Genomic DNA, 15,082 nt, shown 5'->3' with positions numbered 1-15,082 from the left:
GGAGGCGCCAGAGCTCACTCTCTGCCACAAGAGCACACAGGGAGAAGATTGCCATCTACAAGCCAGGAAGAGGCCTCACCAGAACCTAACCGTGCTGCCACCCTGATATTGGACAACCTCTTGGACTGTGAGAAATAAATGTCTGTTTTGTAAGCTGCCCAGTCTGTGGTGTGTTGCTTTGGTAGCCCAAGCTGGCATGGACATTGCCGGCGTTGGTGGCACCCTTATTAAAGTGCAGTGTTCTTGCAGGAAGATTTCCCCTTTCCCTGCTGCTCTCCCTCCTGACCCCTCCTCCCAACCTCCTCCTGCTCCCTGAAAAATCCTTCCCTTAGGCCTGCCCCTGGGAGGGTCTGCAGGCGCAGAGCTAAATGTGGCCAGCAGAGGGCGCCAGCTGCCAGAGACCCTAAGGTTGACTTCCCTCAGGAGTTCCAGATGTCAGATCTTGTCATTTGAAAGACTTTCTCCCTTCTGTTCTTAATTTTGTCCTCTGGAGCACAGATTTTAAATTTGAGGTGGTGTTCCAACTTCATTCTTTTGTGTGTGGATCTCCTGTTGTCCCCAAAGGATCTGCTGAAAATCAATGCACCATGAAAATGTGGGTTAATTTCTGTACTCTTGATTTTATTCCATTGATCAATTTCTGCAAAAAAAAAAAAAAAAAGAAAGAAAGAAAAAAGAAAAAAAAGCCAGCTGGCATTTTGATAAGGATTGTTTGAAATCTGTAAGTCAATTTGAGAAGTATATCAGAACTTCAAAAGGCAAAAGGGGCCCTATGGAGGAGTGGAGGTTCTTGGAAACAATCCTCATTGTTGGGTGATAATTCCAATTGGATGCCCCCCATCAGAGCTGTCCTGACTCAAGCAAGAGGACCCCCACCACTGGTCACTGGAGAGCAGAGGTGAGGTCCTGGCAAGAAAGCCCAAGAGACAGAGGTGTCCCCTCATCAGTCAGATGCCAGCCTGGGAAAGGTGCCCAAAGCAGTTCCCATCCCAGCAGCTGTATCAACTAAACAGCTATGGCCATCGTAAATCAGCAACTTTTACCAACTGTACTGTCTTCCTCGTATGAGCCCTAAAGTGAGGATATTTATTGCTACAATGATGTATCCGTAAAAGATCAGAAACAACCTAAGTGTCCATCAGTGGAGTGGAAGTATGGCTTACCTATACCACAGAGAACTATGCAGCCATAAAAGGGATTGCTGAGAGGAACCAGTGAGTATCATACACTCTTGCTTTAAAGGAGAAGTAATCTGTCTCTCTATCTCCTTGAAGGGGGCTTACTTTTCTCTGTGTATTTCTTTCACATATAAATATATGTGATTTTGATATCATTAGTTTCTTTTGTCTCTGACGGAAATAAGCACTTAAAGATTTTATTTATTTATTTGAGAGAGATCACAGAAGGGGAGGGAGAAGTGTGGGGCTGGATCCCAGGGCCCTGGGATCTTGACCTGAGCTGAAGTCAGATGCTTAACGGACTGACACTCAGGTGCCCCCAGAAATGAGCGCTTTGGATTAAGACCTTATTCATCAGATTAAAGCCACATTGTATTTTCTGTTTATATTTCTCAGTTATGTTTTTTGTAACTCTAGTACAATGTCACAAAGAGGAGGCTGGTATGGCTACTAGCCACCCATCTAATTCAGATCTTCCTGGGTTTACGTATACTCACTAAGTGTGTTCTGTGCAATTTTATCAAGTGTGTATATTCATGTCACACATCAGAGCAAGATACAGAACATGTCTGTGACCACAAGAGTCCCTTACGTTGCCCTTTTATGTGCTCACATACCCTCCCCAACTCCAACCCCTGGCAATCACTCATGTGTTCTCCATTTCCTTAATTTTGTCATTTCAAGAGTGTCATATAGATGGAATCCTACATTGCATAACCTTTTGGGATTGGTTTTTTTTACTTGGTGTAATTCTCTGGATATTCACCCAGATTGTTGTGGGTTCCATAGCTGATTCCTTTTATTGCTAAGTAGTATCTCATGGTACAGGTGTACCCTGGTGGGTTTGTTTTTTTTTTAAACTATTAACCTGATGAAAGATATTTTGGGTTGTTTCTGGTTTGGGATTTTTACAAATAAGTCTGCTGTGAACATCTGTGTACACATTTTTTAAAAAAGATTTATTTATTTCTTTGACAGACAGAGATTATAAGTAGGCAGAAAGGCAGGCAGAGAGAGAGAGGGAAGTGGGCTCCCTGCCGAGCAGAGAGCCTGATGCGAGACTCGATCCCAGACCCTGAGATCATGACCTGAGCCGAAGGCAGCGGTCCAACCCACTGAGCCACCCAGGCGCCCTGTGTACACATTTTTATGTCAAAACAAGTTCTCATTTCTTTACGATAAATGTCCAGGAGTGAAATTATTGAGTCTAGTGGCAACAGCACGTTCTTTTTTTATAGGAAAAAGACAAATAGCTTTCTTGAAGGCAATGTATGAATGACTGTTTCTCTGCATCTTTGCCAGCATTTGTTGCTGCCATCATTTTTTTCTATTTTAGCCATTATGATAGGTGTGTAGTTCATGTTCTTTTATTTTTTGTATATTTTTTGGATTAAAAAAAAGTTAAGAAATCTCTACACCCAACATGGAACTCAAACACAACCCCTAGATCAAGAGTCATATACTCTACTAACTGAGCCAGCCAGGCACCACTGTAGTTGTATATTCTTTTAAACTGAAATTCTGAACATGTGGATATTACCTAAAAACCATACAGAGTTTTCAAAAGTAAATTCATGCAGGCAGACACAAGAGAGCAACTGGTAAGTGGGATACCAATAGATTAACTCAAAATAAGATGTAGGTCGCAGACCTGTACCCCTGGGGCTAATAACACATTATATGTTTATTAAAAAATTTTAAAAATTAAAACAAAATAAGATGTAGGTCAAAGATGAGGTCAGAATTCACGTCCACTGGTCATGTATCTATTCCCAGTAGGGACAGCCACCCGGAAGTCAAGCAACACTCTAATGGCAGCCTGACACATCAGAGAAGAGACAGGGAAATGATTTGTTTTATGAAGATAATGTCATTCCAACAAGGAAACATGAAAATTTTCACTAAAAGAATTTTAAAATAGATGTAGAAGCCTAGAGCATAACGAGCAGTGTGTGCACCACTGCCCTCCAACTGCCACCAGCTGCTTCTTCCGTTAACCTCATTGCCCCTTCTTCTGGAATAAAATAAACTCAGTGCATCCTGTGTTCCACCTGTAAATACTTTGGGATGTACTCATATCCCAAAGGGCATTTTCTTATGTATTAAGCACACCTCATGCTCAAGGAAAAGTAATTGCCCACACTGCTGTCACCATTCAAATCCCAGTGATTCCACTTCTCTTCCAGTTCTGTGGGCAATGTGCAAGGCCCTTCCAAGGCCCGGATCCAGAGCTGAGTGCACAGGAACCTTCTCTTCTGTTTCCTTCCCTACTTAACACACCGTATGACATTCAGTTCCACTTAGCCCTATCTTTTTTTTTTTTTTAAGATTTTATTTATTTATTTGACCGAGAGAGGTAGGCAGAGAGGCAGAAGAGGCGGGGGGGGGGGCGGGGAATGTGGGGTGGTGGGGGAGGGGATGGGGAAGCAGGCTCCCTGCCGAGCAGAAAGCCCTATGTGGGGCTTGATCCAAGGATCCTGAGATCATGACCTGAGCTGAAGGCAGAGGCCTAACCCACTGAGACACCCAGGCGCCCCTTAGCCCTATCTTCTTAACCAGGAGTGTTTGAAAACTTTCATATGCCTTTAGGAATAACTTCTTTAAAAACCATTTCTTTCTTTCTTTCTTTTATTATTATTATTATTATTATTTTTTAAAGATTTTATTTATTTATTTGACAGAGAGAGATCACAAGTAGGCAGAGAGGCAGGCAGAGAGAGAGAGGAGGAAGCAGGCTCCCTGCTGAGCAGAGAGCCCGATGCGGGACTCGATCCCAGGACCCTGAGATCATGACCTGAGCCGAAGGCAGAGGCTTTAACCCACTGAGCCACCCAGGCACCCAAAAACCATTTATTTCTTTTGAACATTAATGCAAAAATCCTCAACAAAATCCTCACTAACCAAATTCTGTCACATGTTAAAAGGATTATACACCACGGTCAAAAGGGATTTATTCCCACAATGCAAGGATGGTTCAACATATGAAAATCAATCAAGGTAAGGCATGCCTGGGTGGCTAGGTCAGTTAAGCAGCTGCCTTTGGCTCAGGTCATGATTCTAGGGTCCTGAGATTGAGTGTGGCATCAGGCTCCCTTTTCCCTCTCCCTCTGCCCTTCTCCTTGCTCAGGCTCTCTCTCTTTTTCAAATAAATAAATAAAACCTAAAAAAAGAAAGAAAGAAAGAAGGAAACTCAGCTACCATAAGACACTACATTGAAGAATAAAGGGGGAAAACCCCACATAATCATCTCAATTGATGCAGAAAACCATATAATAAAGTCCAATACCCCTTTGTGATAAAAACACTCAACAGACTAGGAATAGAAGGGAACTTCCTTGATACGATAAAGACTATATATGAAAAACCCAGTGAACATCACACTCAAGGGTGAGAGACTGAAAGCTTTCTTCCTAAGATCAGGAAGACAACAAGGATGCCCGCTGTCCTCACTTCTGTTCCACACGGCCCTGGAAGTCCTAGCCACAGCAATCAGACAAGAAAAAGGAACGAAAGGTATCCAGATTGGACCGGGATAAGTAAAACTGCAGATGACACTATATTCCATGGAGAAAGCCCTGGGTTCCACACCAAAACCCAGAGAAGCTATTAGAGCTAATAAACAGGTTCAGTGACATTACAGGACAACAAACCGACACACAGAAACTCCAGAGCACTTCTACACACTAATAATAAACAAGCTAATAAGGAAATCAAGAAAACAATGCCACTTACAAGAGCATAAAAAACCACGTAAGGGTTCAACCAAGGAGGTAAAGAGTGTAGGCTGAAAATATAAAATTACGGCTGAAAGAAATGGAGGAAGACACCAAAGCGGGGAGACCTTTTGTGTCCGCCTCCGCGGGGCAGTGCGATGCCAACCTTGTTGGGCATGACCGCCAGGCAGCAGGCACCCGTGGGGGCGAGGGCGGGACTACAGCCCCCACAATACCTCCGGGGGCTGCCGGTGGCCTAAGCCAGGGCCAATCACGGCTCGGCGGCGGCGCTGGGCACGACGGGTCTTGTAGTGGGACCCGGAGGCGGGACGAAGGCCCCCACAATACTCGCGGAGGCGGTGACGGAGGCAATGGCTTTAGAAGGGATAGGGCTCAGTACGGCCGCAGGCCAATCACGGCCGAGCCCGGCCGCGCGGGGCACGACGGGCCTTGTAGTCGGTGCGGGAGGGACTACGGCCCCCACAGTGCCTTGCGCGGCACGGAGCTCACCGCGGCTGCGCGGCGGCGGCCGGGGCGCCGTCGGGCTGGGCGGCGGCGGCGGCGGCGGCGGCGGTGGGGGCGACGACGGCTGCGGCGGACAGGAACCTGGCCTGAACCTCGTTGAGAGCAGCGGTAGCCGGCCGCGGGCCACCATGTCGGCGCCGTCGGAGGAGGAGGAGTACGCGCGGCTGGTGATGGAGGCGCAGCCCGAGTGGCTGCGCGCCGAGGTGAAGCGGCTGTCGCACGAGCTGGCCGAGACCACGCGCGAGAAGATCCAGGCGGCCGAGTACGGGCTGGCGGTGCTGGAGGAGAAGCACCAGCTCAAGCTGCAGTTCGAGGAGCTGGAGGTGGACTACGAGGCCATCCGCGGCGAGATGGAGCAGCTCAAGGAGGTGAGGAGCGGGGGCGGCGCCGCGCCCCGGCCGACCCCGGACCCCGGGCTGGCAGCGCCCTGGCCAGCTCTGCGGCCCGGCCGGGCCAGCACTGCGGCGCCCGGGGTCAGGGTGTCCGGTCCGCTAGGCAGTGCTGCAGTGGCCCGCACGTGTGGACGGCGCGCATGCGAGAGTTCGGGCCGCTGCGGGTGGGGCCATGTAGCCAGCCTGTTTGCTTCTGGCTGCAGGCCTCGGGGCGGGTGGGATGGTGTCCTCTGCGGCGTTTGGCTTTCTGGGTTGGGGGATGGGGGCGTGGGACGGATGCAGGTAGCTGGCTGGGAGAGGCCAGGCCTGGGTCCCCGTCACCTCCAGGCAGACGGGTTCTCCTCTCCTCCGTGAGCGCCCTGAGGCCGGAAAAGGGCCGCAACAAGGGCTTGCCTTGAATGTGGTCATTTTACGGTACCTGGCATCCTCCTTGTCCTAGGCTCAGCTCGCAACTGCCCCCCTCATCACTTCTCTGGGATGCAGTACTTCTCCCGCCTACTTCCTGTCTTGGCTGCCTTGGCCGCTGTCCCAGTGTCTGGTGACAGGTCTGTTGGTGTTTGTCCCCGAAAGAGCCTTGTGTCTCCTGTGATTTTTGTCCCCGGATGAGGTGGGACCCCCCCAGGGTGCCTTCTGGCCCTCCCGAGAGCTGGGCAGGCCTTCCTTGAGGCAGTTCTGGGTGACTTAAACAGCGTTTCTCTTCCAGGTCTCCGTGACTGTTCGGCCCTGTTGTGGGGGTGGGCAGGAAGAAGTTGCTTTCTGGGGGGAACATCCAGGTTTGGATGCAGGCCCAGCTCTTTGCTGGAGTTGGGGTTGTGGGATGGAGCCCTAGCTTTTCCTTCTGCAGCATTGCAGGAGGAATGCCACTCCACCCAGGAAAGAGTGGTCTGAGAGTTGTATATTTGAAAAGGCCGTGCATGGTCAGATGTGTGGCCTCTTCTTGTTTTTTTCTAACAGTGTGCTGTTCCCCACCAGACACTTCCCCTTATCCAGTTGGGCTCTTGGCCCTTGGTCTTGGGATCCACCATGCTTGCTGCCTTCCGGACTGCCTACCTCCCCGCATGTCTGCTCCCAGTGGCCTCAGGGAGGTGTCTGTAATGTTCAGAGCCTCCCTGCCTCACTGGGGACACTAGTAGGGTCCTCTTCTGATAGTGAGGAGGAGAAAATGTATTAGTCCTCACAGGCGCTTAGATCTGTGCTAGGCAAAGCAGGTGTTTGGTTGGTATCGGTAAACTGACCCAACGGCGGTGGCGGGGGCAGGTGGCAGCACATCAGACCCGTGGTCCTGTCATCTGCCAGCAGGTCGTGGCGCCTCCGTGGAGCCAAGATTGGCTGGCATGTGGCCCCTCCCAGAAAGGCCCCATGTTCATATGTGGGGTGAGGGGATGCACCAGTGGAGGAAGGCGGGGGGCGGTGAGAATACAGAGCAGGAGCGCCTTTGGCCCCCTTCTGGTCTCTGGTCCTCCCCCCTCCCCTTGCTTGCCGGGCACCTCCCCACCCCCCACCCCAGCAGCAGGCACAGTCCCTTTCTGTGTTGACAAGCTCACATTCATGTCCAGTTTAGGAACAGACCAGAACGGACTGTAGCAGAAAGAACCGGCCCCCACTTAGAGGCCATTCAGTTGTCAGCTCTTCACTGTCACAGACACAGATGTTTTGACCAGTGCAAGAATTTTGGCTCCGTTTTGTGGGGTGTGTCTGGAGGGTGGATCCCGAGGGAAAGCAGGAGGACGGTGTGTCAGTCCCCACACGTGTTCTTTAAGTGCCTGCTTCCTTAGTTTGATGTCACCTCCCAGCTCCTGCAGGGACCTGCCCCTTAGCCTTGGACACTGGGCTCTCGGGTCCTGAACCCTGGCTCCTCCCCCTGTAGGTGGGGCGAGAACAGTTGGGCCGGAGCCGGAGCCGGAGCCTCAGACCCGCTGTGGGAAGTGGGAATCCTGCGCCGGGCCCCCTCACACCCAGGGCGGCACAGGCTCTCCTCAGCCTCGTTCACCGTCGTCGGGGTCTAACTTGGATATTTAACTCTTACTTTAATAATCAAGATTTAAGGTGACCGATTTTGTTGGGTCTTTAGAGAGGTGCGCCATTTTTGTACTTTGAAGACGTAGTTTCTCGACCTGGAGTTGGTTCAGTTGCTGACAGACCGTGTTTCCGACAGGGTGTTCGTGCTGCTGTGCCCAGCCTTTGTAGGCGGTGCTGTTGTGAGGGAGGGAAGCTGGTCACCGGTGAGTGGCTGGGTGCCCAGGCCCAGGGCGAGTGGGCTGCTGTTCTTTAGGGCCAGTCCGTCCCAAGCCCCAGTGTCCCCTCCCTGCTCTGTGCGGAAGAGAATCGGCCGGCCCTCGGGCACGCGTGTGGGGCCTCCTGTCCTGAGCGGCCAGGTCCCCGTCTCTCTCTGTTCGTCGGCTGCGTCTTCAGGTCTGGGGGTGGCACATGTGTGGGCCGGGAGCTCCTGCCGCTGGGCTCCGGTCGGTGCCCTGAGTGGGTGGCCCTTGGCCTCGGGGAGTGGGCCCTGGAGGGCGTGCCTCAGGCCGCCACCGGGCCCCAGTGTGGCGTCCGTGCCCTTGCTGCCTTGGGCGCAGCCTCGGGCTCTTGTTGGCGCAGCATACTTGGGTCCTGGGAAGCAGCAGGCGGAATTTGGCGGGCTGGGCACAGTGCCCGGCACCCAGTAAGTGCTTACTTAGTGTTTGCTAGCTAGTGTCGTCGGCTCCTTCCCTCCACCTCCCTCAGGCCTGGCTCCCCTCCCCACAGTCCCCACAGTCCCCACAGTCCCCTGGACTGGGTGGCAGAGCCTGCGGTCCGGGGCCCCCGGCTGGGCCTGGCTCACCCTGCACTACTGCGCTGTGTCTTGGCCGCCTTCGCTGCTCTCGGCCGCCCTGCCTCTGCCGTCTCCTGGAAGGCCCGCGAGCCTGCCCGGCTGCCCGGCTGCCCTTCCGGGCCTGGGTACCTCTCACCGCTGCATCCCCTCTGGACTTGCCTGAGTCCGGCTCTCAGCGCTGGTGTGTCCGGGCCTGCCGGGCCTGAAGGGCCTGGGCAGAGCTAGTGGGGCGCTGCTCTGTTTCCTACACGCAGGCCTTCCTCCCTCCCTCCCTCTCCTAGCCTCCTCTCCCAGTAGATGGGGAAACTGAGGTGTGGATGAGTGGGGGTGACCACTCTGAACAGAGTCCTCAGGCACTGGGTCCCCTCAGGGTCTTTGCGTAGAAGTTAGAGCTGTGAGTCAGTTTAGTCCCGCAGAGCAGGGTGCTGTGAAGGCCTCCCGTGCCCCACTGACTCCTACAGGTCCCTCACCCACCCTTGGGGTCATTACCTTGTTATGTCCTTCCTACAGCTGGGGAAACTGAGGCACAGAGAAGCTGAGTTTTGCTCAAGGCACTGAACCTGTGTGGCCTGCCCCTGTTCTGCCGGGGGGGTGGGGTTGGAGGCCTCTTCAAGTGTTTGCTTGGGGTGGGAAGAGCCCTGACTTGGCTGAAGCCTGTGGGGATTCTCCTAGAAGATGAAGCAGAGTCCTTGGGGCTGAAGCCCCCCAGGGGACTGCACGTTCTGGGCTGCTGTGTGGTGGCCGTTCTGCCGTGGGTGGGAAGGGGCCTGACTTGGGGCAGAAGGTGGGGTGTGGTGGGCCCTGGGGGGCATAGAGGTGGCCACGCACACAAGGTCTAGGCGGGAGGCAGCTGCGGGGGAGCAAGGACGGTGACCCGCTGGCTCCCCGTGGCCGCGCTGCTGGCTGCTCCCCACCCCGCCGCCTGGGAACTGTGTGTCAGGCTTTTCGTTAGAAATGCAGAGTCTCGGGCGGTGCCCCCATGGCCCCTCCTCTCCTGTCCGTGGTGACTGGCTGTGACTGAGCTGCTTCCTGAGATGGGTACAGCCCCGGCAGGGAAGGGGGCGCTGCACATGCCTTCCAGGGCCACGGTCTCCCTGCTGGCCCTGAGGGAGAGGGTGGGCCCTGCCTGGCCCTAGACGAGGCTCTGGCTGTCAGGGTCAGGGCAGGGGACTGCGGCTCCGGGCATGGGGGGGGCAGTGCCTCTGGAGCACGCCGACAGGTGGTGGTTAGAGTGAGCAGTGGCCAGGGCCACACGGACTCCCGCTGGACTTCCCTGTCGCCGCAAGGACCCTGGCCTGTCCTGGGGGGGGAGGAGATCAGTTTCCCCGTCAGCGAGGGGCAGCCGCCCGCAGTCACAGTTGTCCATAGCGGTGTGCTGGGTGACATGCCGCTGCACTCGTGGGGCATAGAGAGAGATTGGCTGCGTCCGAGCCAGTGAGGAGAGGCTGGCGGCTGGGCAGGGGCTGGACAGGGCCCTGCAGGCTGTGACGGGCGAGGCCTTCCCGGGCCCGGAGCCCGCCCCCACAGCAGGAAGACCGAGAGCTGGGGTTGCGGGTCACAGGGTCACGGGGTTGCAGGGCCATCGGGCTCAGGCAGGAGGTCTGGGGCCTGGTTTCCTTTTTAGAGGTTAGTATGTTTTAAAAATCGTATGTCAGCAGGTAGCCGTAAGCAGTGTGTGTGCGGGATTCAGGAGGTGGTTGATGGCGAGCATGGGGAAAGGCGTGCTATTTCTGTTTGCCAGATGTTTTCTTCCCATGGACGTGGGGCAGCTGTACAGGCTACTCTGAAAAGCAGGAAACAGCTGCTGTAACAGCTTCCAGAGACACACAGTTCAGTCTCACGGTCTGGGTTGCAGAAGAGCAGGTTTAATTCATGTGAACGCAGATTGGGTTTCCGTGGGTTCAGAAGACTCCGTGTGCTTCTGGTCAGTCGCTGCGCTGTGTGAAATCCTCGTGCTGTTGGGTTTTACGGGTTTGTCTGCATGGCACCCCTGCTAAGGGTTTCCACCTTTAGGGGAAGTTTCAAGCAGAACCCAAGCAGAGGGAATCATGCGGTGGGCATGTGTGTTCTGCCTGTGTCTGTGGCTCCGGCGCGCTCCTTCCTGGGCCTTGCTTCTCTGTAAGTGCGGCTGAGTTGGGCTGAGAAAAATAAGGGCTGTAAGGTAAACGTTTTGTAGCATTCACGGGTGAATTTGCACATCTGACGAAGTTAATGATTCCTTGACATTGTCGTGATCTCTGGTCAGCATTGGGATTTCCCTGTGGGACTCAGAAATGTTGCTTTAGGGGTCCTTTGTTTGCATCAAAAGCCGAGCAGGGTGGGCTGGGTGCCCCTGGCTGAGGGGCACCTTACCAACCACTGCCACTTTACCAACCAGCCTGCTGGCACCTGTCCTGAGGCTGCCCATCTTGCCTCCCACCACACCTGGGGCTGTTCCCTCCCACAGGCCCCACTCTTAGTTTGTGTTCCTTTTTTTTTTTTTTTCTTTAAAGATTTTATTTATTTGACAGAGATCACAAGTAGGCAGAGAGGCAGGTAGGCAGGGGAGCAGGTTCCCTGCTGAGCAGACATCCTGATGTGGGACTTGATCCCAGGACCCTGAGATCATGACCTGAACCAAAAGCTAGAGGCTTAACCCACTGAGCCCAGGCGCCCCTGTGTTCCTTTTTCTTAAAAAGTTGGTGGGATTGCTGCCTTCTGCTGGTTGGTGGCCTGGTCCTGGGTCGCCTGTCCAGCACGCCTTCTTGCACCTTCTCTGCCCACCGGGGCTCATGCTGACCAGTCGGGTGTGTCCTGGCCAATGCAGAGCAGTGCCAGCTCTCTGTGACCCCGTTCCACATGTGGGGACCTGGCTCAGAGCAAGGGCTCATGGCCCATGCTGTATGCCAGCAAGGCATGATGTGACCCCAGTGGCCCCCCTCCCTGGGCCTCAGTGTCCCGGCATCCCGGAAGCCCTGGCAGCGATGGCGTGAGGGTGGCCCCATGCTGTCCTGTGGGCCTCGGCCATTGGCTGCCTGCGGTCCCCTGGGCATGCTCCTCTGTCCTTCTCCACACCCCATCCTGTGTGCACTGCAGGGGTCCAGGTTTGTCCGCCAACCTGAGGGGCTCCCTGGATGCCCTAGAGCTCTAACCTGGAGTGCTCAGAGGGCATGTTGGCCCCAGGATGGGGCAGGGCCAGGCTCTCTGCTGTCACCCTGTCACCTGGTGCAAAGGCAGGGACTGCAGGTGCTCAACCGGCTAGGGAGGGCAGATCCCATAGCGGCCTAGGAGCAAGCTGTGGCCAGCACTGATGTCCCCGACTTTGTCATTGTGGCCAGCCTGGTGAAGCAGTCCCTTCTGCTACAGTATCTGTTCCAGAAACGGGGGAGGTTTGAGGAACAGAGGGAGCTGGTGGGAGCTCAGCCTTTGCTCATGTGGTCTTGTCCCCAGGACCCCATGTGGGATCCCACAAGACAGACCCACGTGTCCTCAGGCTCTTCCTGGTTGTGGCAGGTTCTCAGACTTCCAGTGTTTGTGGTGACCTTGACAGTTTTGAGGAGCACTGGGCAGGTGTTTTGCCAAGTGTCCCTCAGTTGGGATCTGTGTCCTGTGTTTCTCGGGCTTGGGGTGGGGTGATGTGTTTTGGGAGGAGGGTCTCAGCAGCGAAGAGCTCTTCTCACCACATCCCTTCCTGGGTGTTTGTCCGGGTCTCCTCCGCCAGGGCACCGCTTCCCCCTTTCAAGCAGACGCCTCCTGGATGGGAGCGTCTGTGTGCGTGGTTTGGGATATTTCTGCATGGGAGACCTGGCTCTTCCCTGTTGATTGAGTCACTCATCCACGGGCTTATATTGGTGGTGGCTCACAGACACTGAGTTTACGTTTGTGTGAGGTTCCAGTACGCCTGATTTGGTCGTTCACTTGTTCCCGCTTTGGCCCTGGCGGCTCTTGCATTTGCTCCTGTGCCCCCCGACACTCCTTGTCGCGATTGTCCATCCCCACGTGCTCCTTCCTTCCGTCCCTTCCCTCCCCTCCTCCCCCCCTTCCTCCTCTCCTTCTTCTTCTTCCTCCCTCCCTCCTCCTTCATCCCCCCCTTCCTTCCCTCCTTCGTCACTCCCTCCCTCCTTCCTTCCTTTCTTAGCAACTTGGTGGTGCTGCGAAGTACTCCAGATTCATCCATGCCCCAGTCCTGGAACCAGTCATTTCTTCAAGGAGCCTGGTTTCTTTTATTGGAGAGGGTGTTAGAAGCCAAGATCTGAGGGCACCTGCGTGGCTGAGTCTGTTAAGATCTGCCCTCTGCTCGCGTCATGATCCCAGGGTCCTGGGATGGGGCTCCACACTGGGCTCCCAGCTCAGCGGGGAATCAGGTTCTCCCTCTCCCTATGCCCCTCCCCTGCTTGTGTGCGCGCTCGCTCTCTCCCTCTCTCTCTCTCTCAAAAAATAAAATAAATAAAATCTTAAAAAAAGAAAAAAACAAGAAGCAGCAGCAGCAAGATCTGGGTGCTGGGTGTTTGCTGCGGCTGCAGTCACTGCCTCCACGCCCTCCCGGCCGGCAGAGCCAGGCGACAGGTGTGGGCACAGCAGCCAGTGCACACGCGCATCTACAGACATTTCTAGATGGAGCCGCCTGGGTACTGTTAAGCTGAACGTGGATTCATACCGATGTCTCCAGCTCTAGCCTAGCCGCGTGTGTCGTTCCGGCTGCCTCCCCTTGCTCGGCCGCAGCCTCCCTCCAGCAGCGACACCCCGGGCTCCACCACCCGCCACGCAGACACGTAACCGCTCTGTCCCAGTGCAGGTGCGCAGGAGGGTCACAGCTGCTGACCTGTGCCCGTGTCACCTAGAGCCGAGGGCTTCTGTGCCTTTGGTCTTCTGTACTCAACTTAGTTCCAAACAAGGTACTTGAGCAAGCTCCATTGTCCCCGACCCATCCCGTGAGGTGGCTTCGTCCACTCGAAATAGCTAGACTGCTCGGCGCTCATGTTCCCTCCTAGGGTCCCCCAGCTTCTTCAGGGATTTTCCTGTGGCTTTTCCACAGGCGTCCATTCACACTGGGCATCTTGGATGCTTCCAGCTTTGCACGATTATGAATAAATCTGTCACAAACATCTGCGTGCAAATTTTGCGTGGGGTAGGTTTTCAGCTCTTTCGGGGTCAGTACCCGGACATGTGATTGCTGGATTGAGTACGTTTACTTTTGCGGGAAACTCCCGGACGCTCCCACAGTGGCTGCGCAGTCTGCATCTCTGCAGCCCGACCCCGCGTGCCCGCTGCTCCGCGGCCTCACCAGCCTTTGGTGTGGCCAGTGCTCCGGACGTTGGCCACTCCGGAAGGTGGAGTGGCATCTTTTTTTTTTTTTTTTTTTTAAAGATTTTATTTATTCATTTGACAGAGAGAGATCACAAGTAAGCAGAGAGGCAGGCAGAGAGAGAGGAAGGGAAGCAGGCTCCCTGCTGAGCAGAGAGCCCGATGCGGGACTCGATCCCAGAACCCTGAGATCATGACCTGAGCCGAAGGCAGCGGCTTAACCCACTGAGCCACTCAGGCGCCCAGGTGGAGTGGCATCTTGTTGGTGTCCCCAGATGGCACTCGATGCACAGCAGCTTGTCGCGTGCTTGTTTGCTGTCTGTGTCCTTGGTGAGGTGTCGGCACTCATTTTTGGCTCATTTGAAAATTGAGTTGTTTCTTACTGTTTTAGGCGGTCTTTATCTGTTTGGGACACAAGTCCTAGTTTTCGAGTAATTTCTCCCAGTCTGTGGCTGGTCTTTTCACTCTTAAGAATGTTTTTTTTTTTTTTTTTTAAGATTTTATTTTATTTATTTGAGAGAGACAGTGAGAGAGAGAATGAGCGAGGAGAAGGTCAGAGAGCGAAGCAGACTCCCCATGGAGCTGGGAGCCTGATGTGGGACTCGATCCCGGGACTCCAGGATCACGCCCTGAGCCGGAGGCAGTCGTTTAACCAACTGCGCCACCCAGGCGTCCCTGGTCTTTTCACTCTTGTAGCAGGGTCTTTCACAGAATGGTTTCAGTTTTGTGCCATCTTGCTTTTGTGGATTGTGTTTTTTTTTTTTTTTAAGATTTTATTTATTTATTTAATAGACTCAGAGAGAGAGGGAACACAAGCAGGGGGAGGGGGTGAGGGAGAAGCAGGCTACCCGCTGAGCAGGGAGCCTGACTAGGGCCTTGATCCCAGGACCCTGGGATCATGACCTGACCCGCAGACAGACGCCAATAACAGAGTCCCTCAGGCGCCCCTGGGTTGTGCTTTTGGTGCCGAGATCTGCATCACCAAACCCAGGATTATCCCAATTCTGTGTTTCTGTCTGGAGGTTCTTTCGGTTTGCATTTTGTTTTTGGTGAGGGGTTTGGTTTTCAGTTAGTTTTTGTGACGTGCATAAGATGTGTCCAGATGCACTTCTTCGCGTGGGGGTGTCGGGTGTGGCAGCACCATCTGTTGCAGGGACAAGACTGTCTTCTGCTCTGGTG

General features: G+C 54.2%; 1 protein-coding gene across 2 annotated transcripts in view; it reads left to right on the top strand.

Annotated features, from left to right (window-relative positions):
- Positions 1–5,474: 5,474 nt before the first annotated feature.
- The window catches only part of BICD2 (BICD cargo adaptor 2), a 43,223-nt gene continuing 33,615 nt past the window's right edge, over positions 5,475–15,082 (top strand). For both annotated transcript variants that reach the window (XM_044266047.1, XM_044266046.1), the window contains exon 1: positions 5,475–5,784. In XM_044266047.1, the coding sequence (XP_044121982.1) occupies positions 5,545–5,784 (240 nt within the window). In that variant the 5' untranslated portion in view covers positions 5,475–5,544. The remainder of the gene's footprint in view (positions 5,785–15,082) is intronic.

Source organism: Neovison vison, chromosome 9 (genome assembly GCF_020171115.1).
Source record: "Neovison vison isolate M4711 chromosome 9, ASM_NN_V1, whole genome shotgun sequence".
NCBI lineage: Eukaryota > Metazoa > Chordata > Mammalia > Carnivora > Mustelidae > Neogale > Neogale vison.
This window is presented reverse-complemented; position numbering and strand designations above follow the sequence as displayed.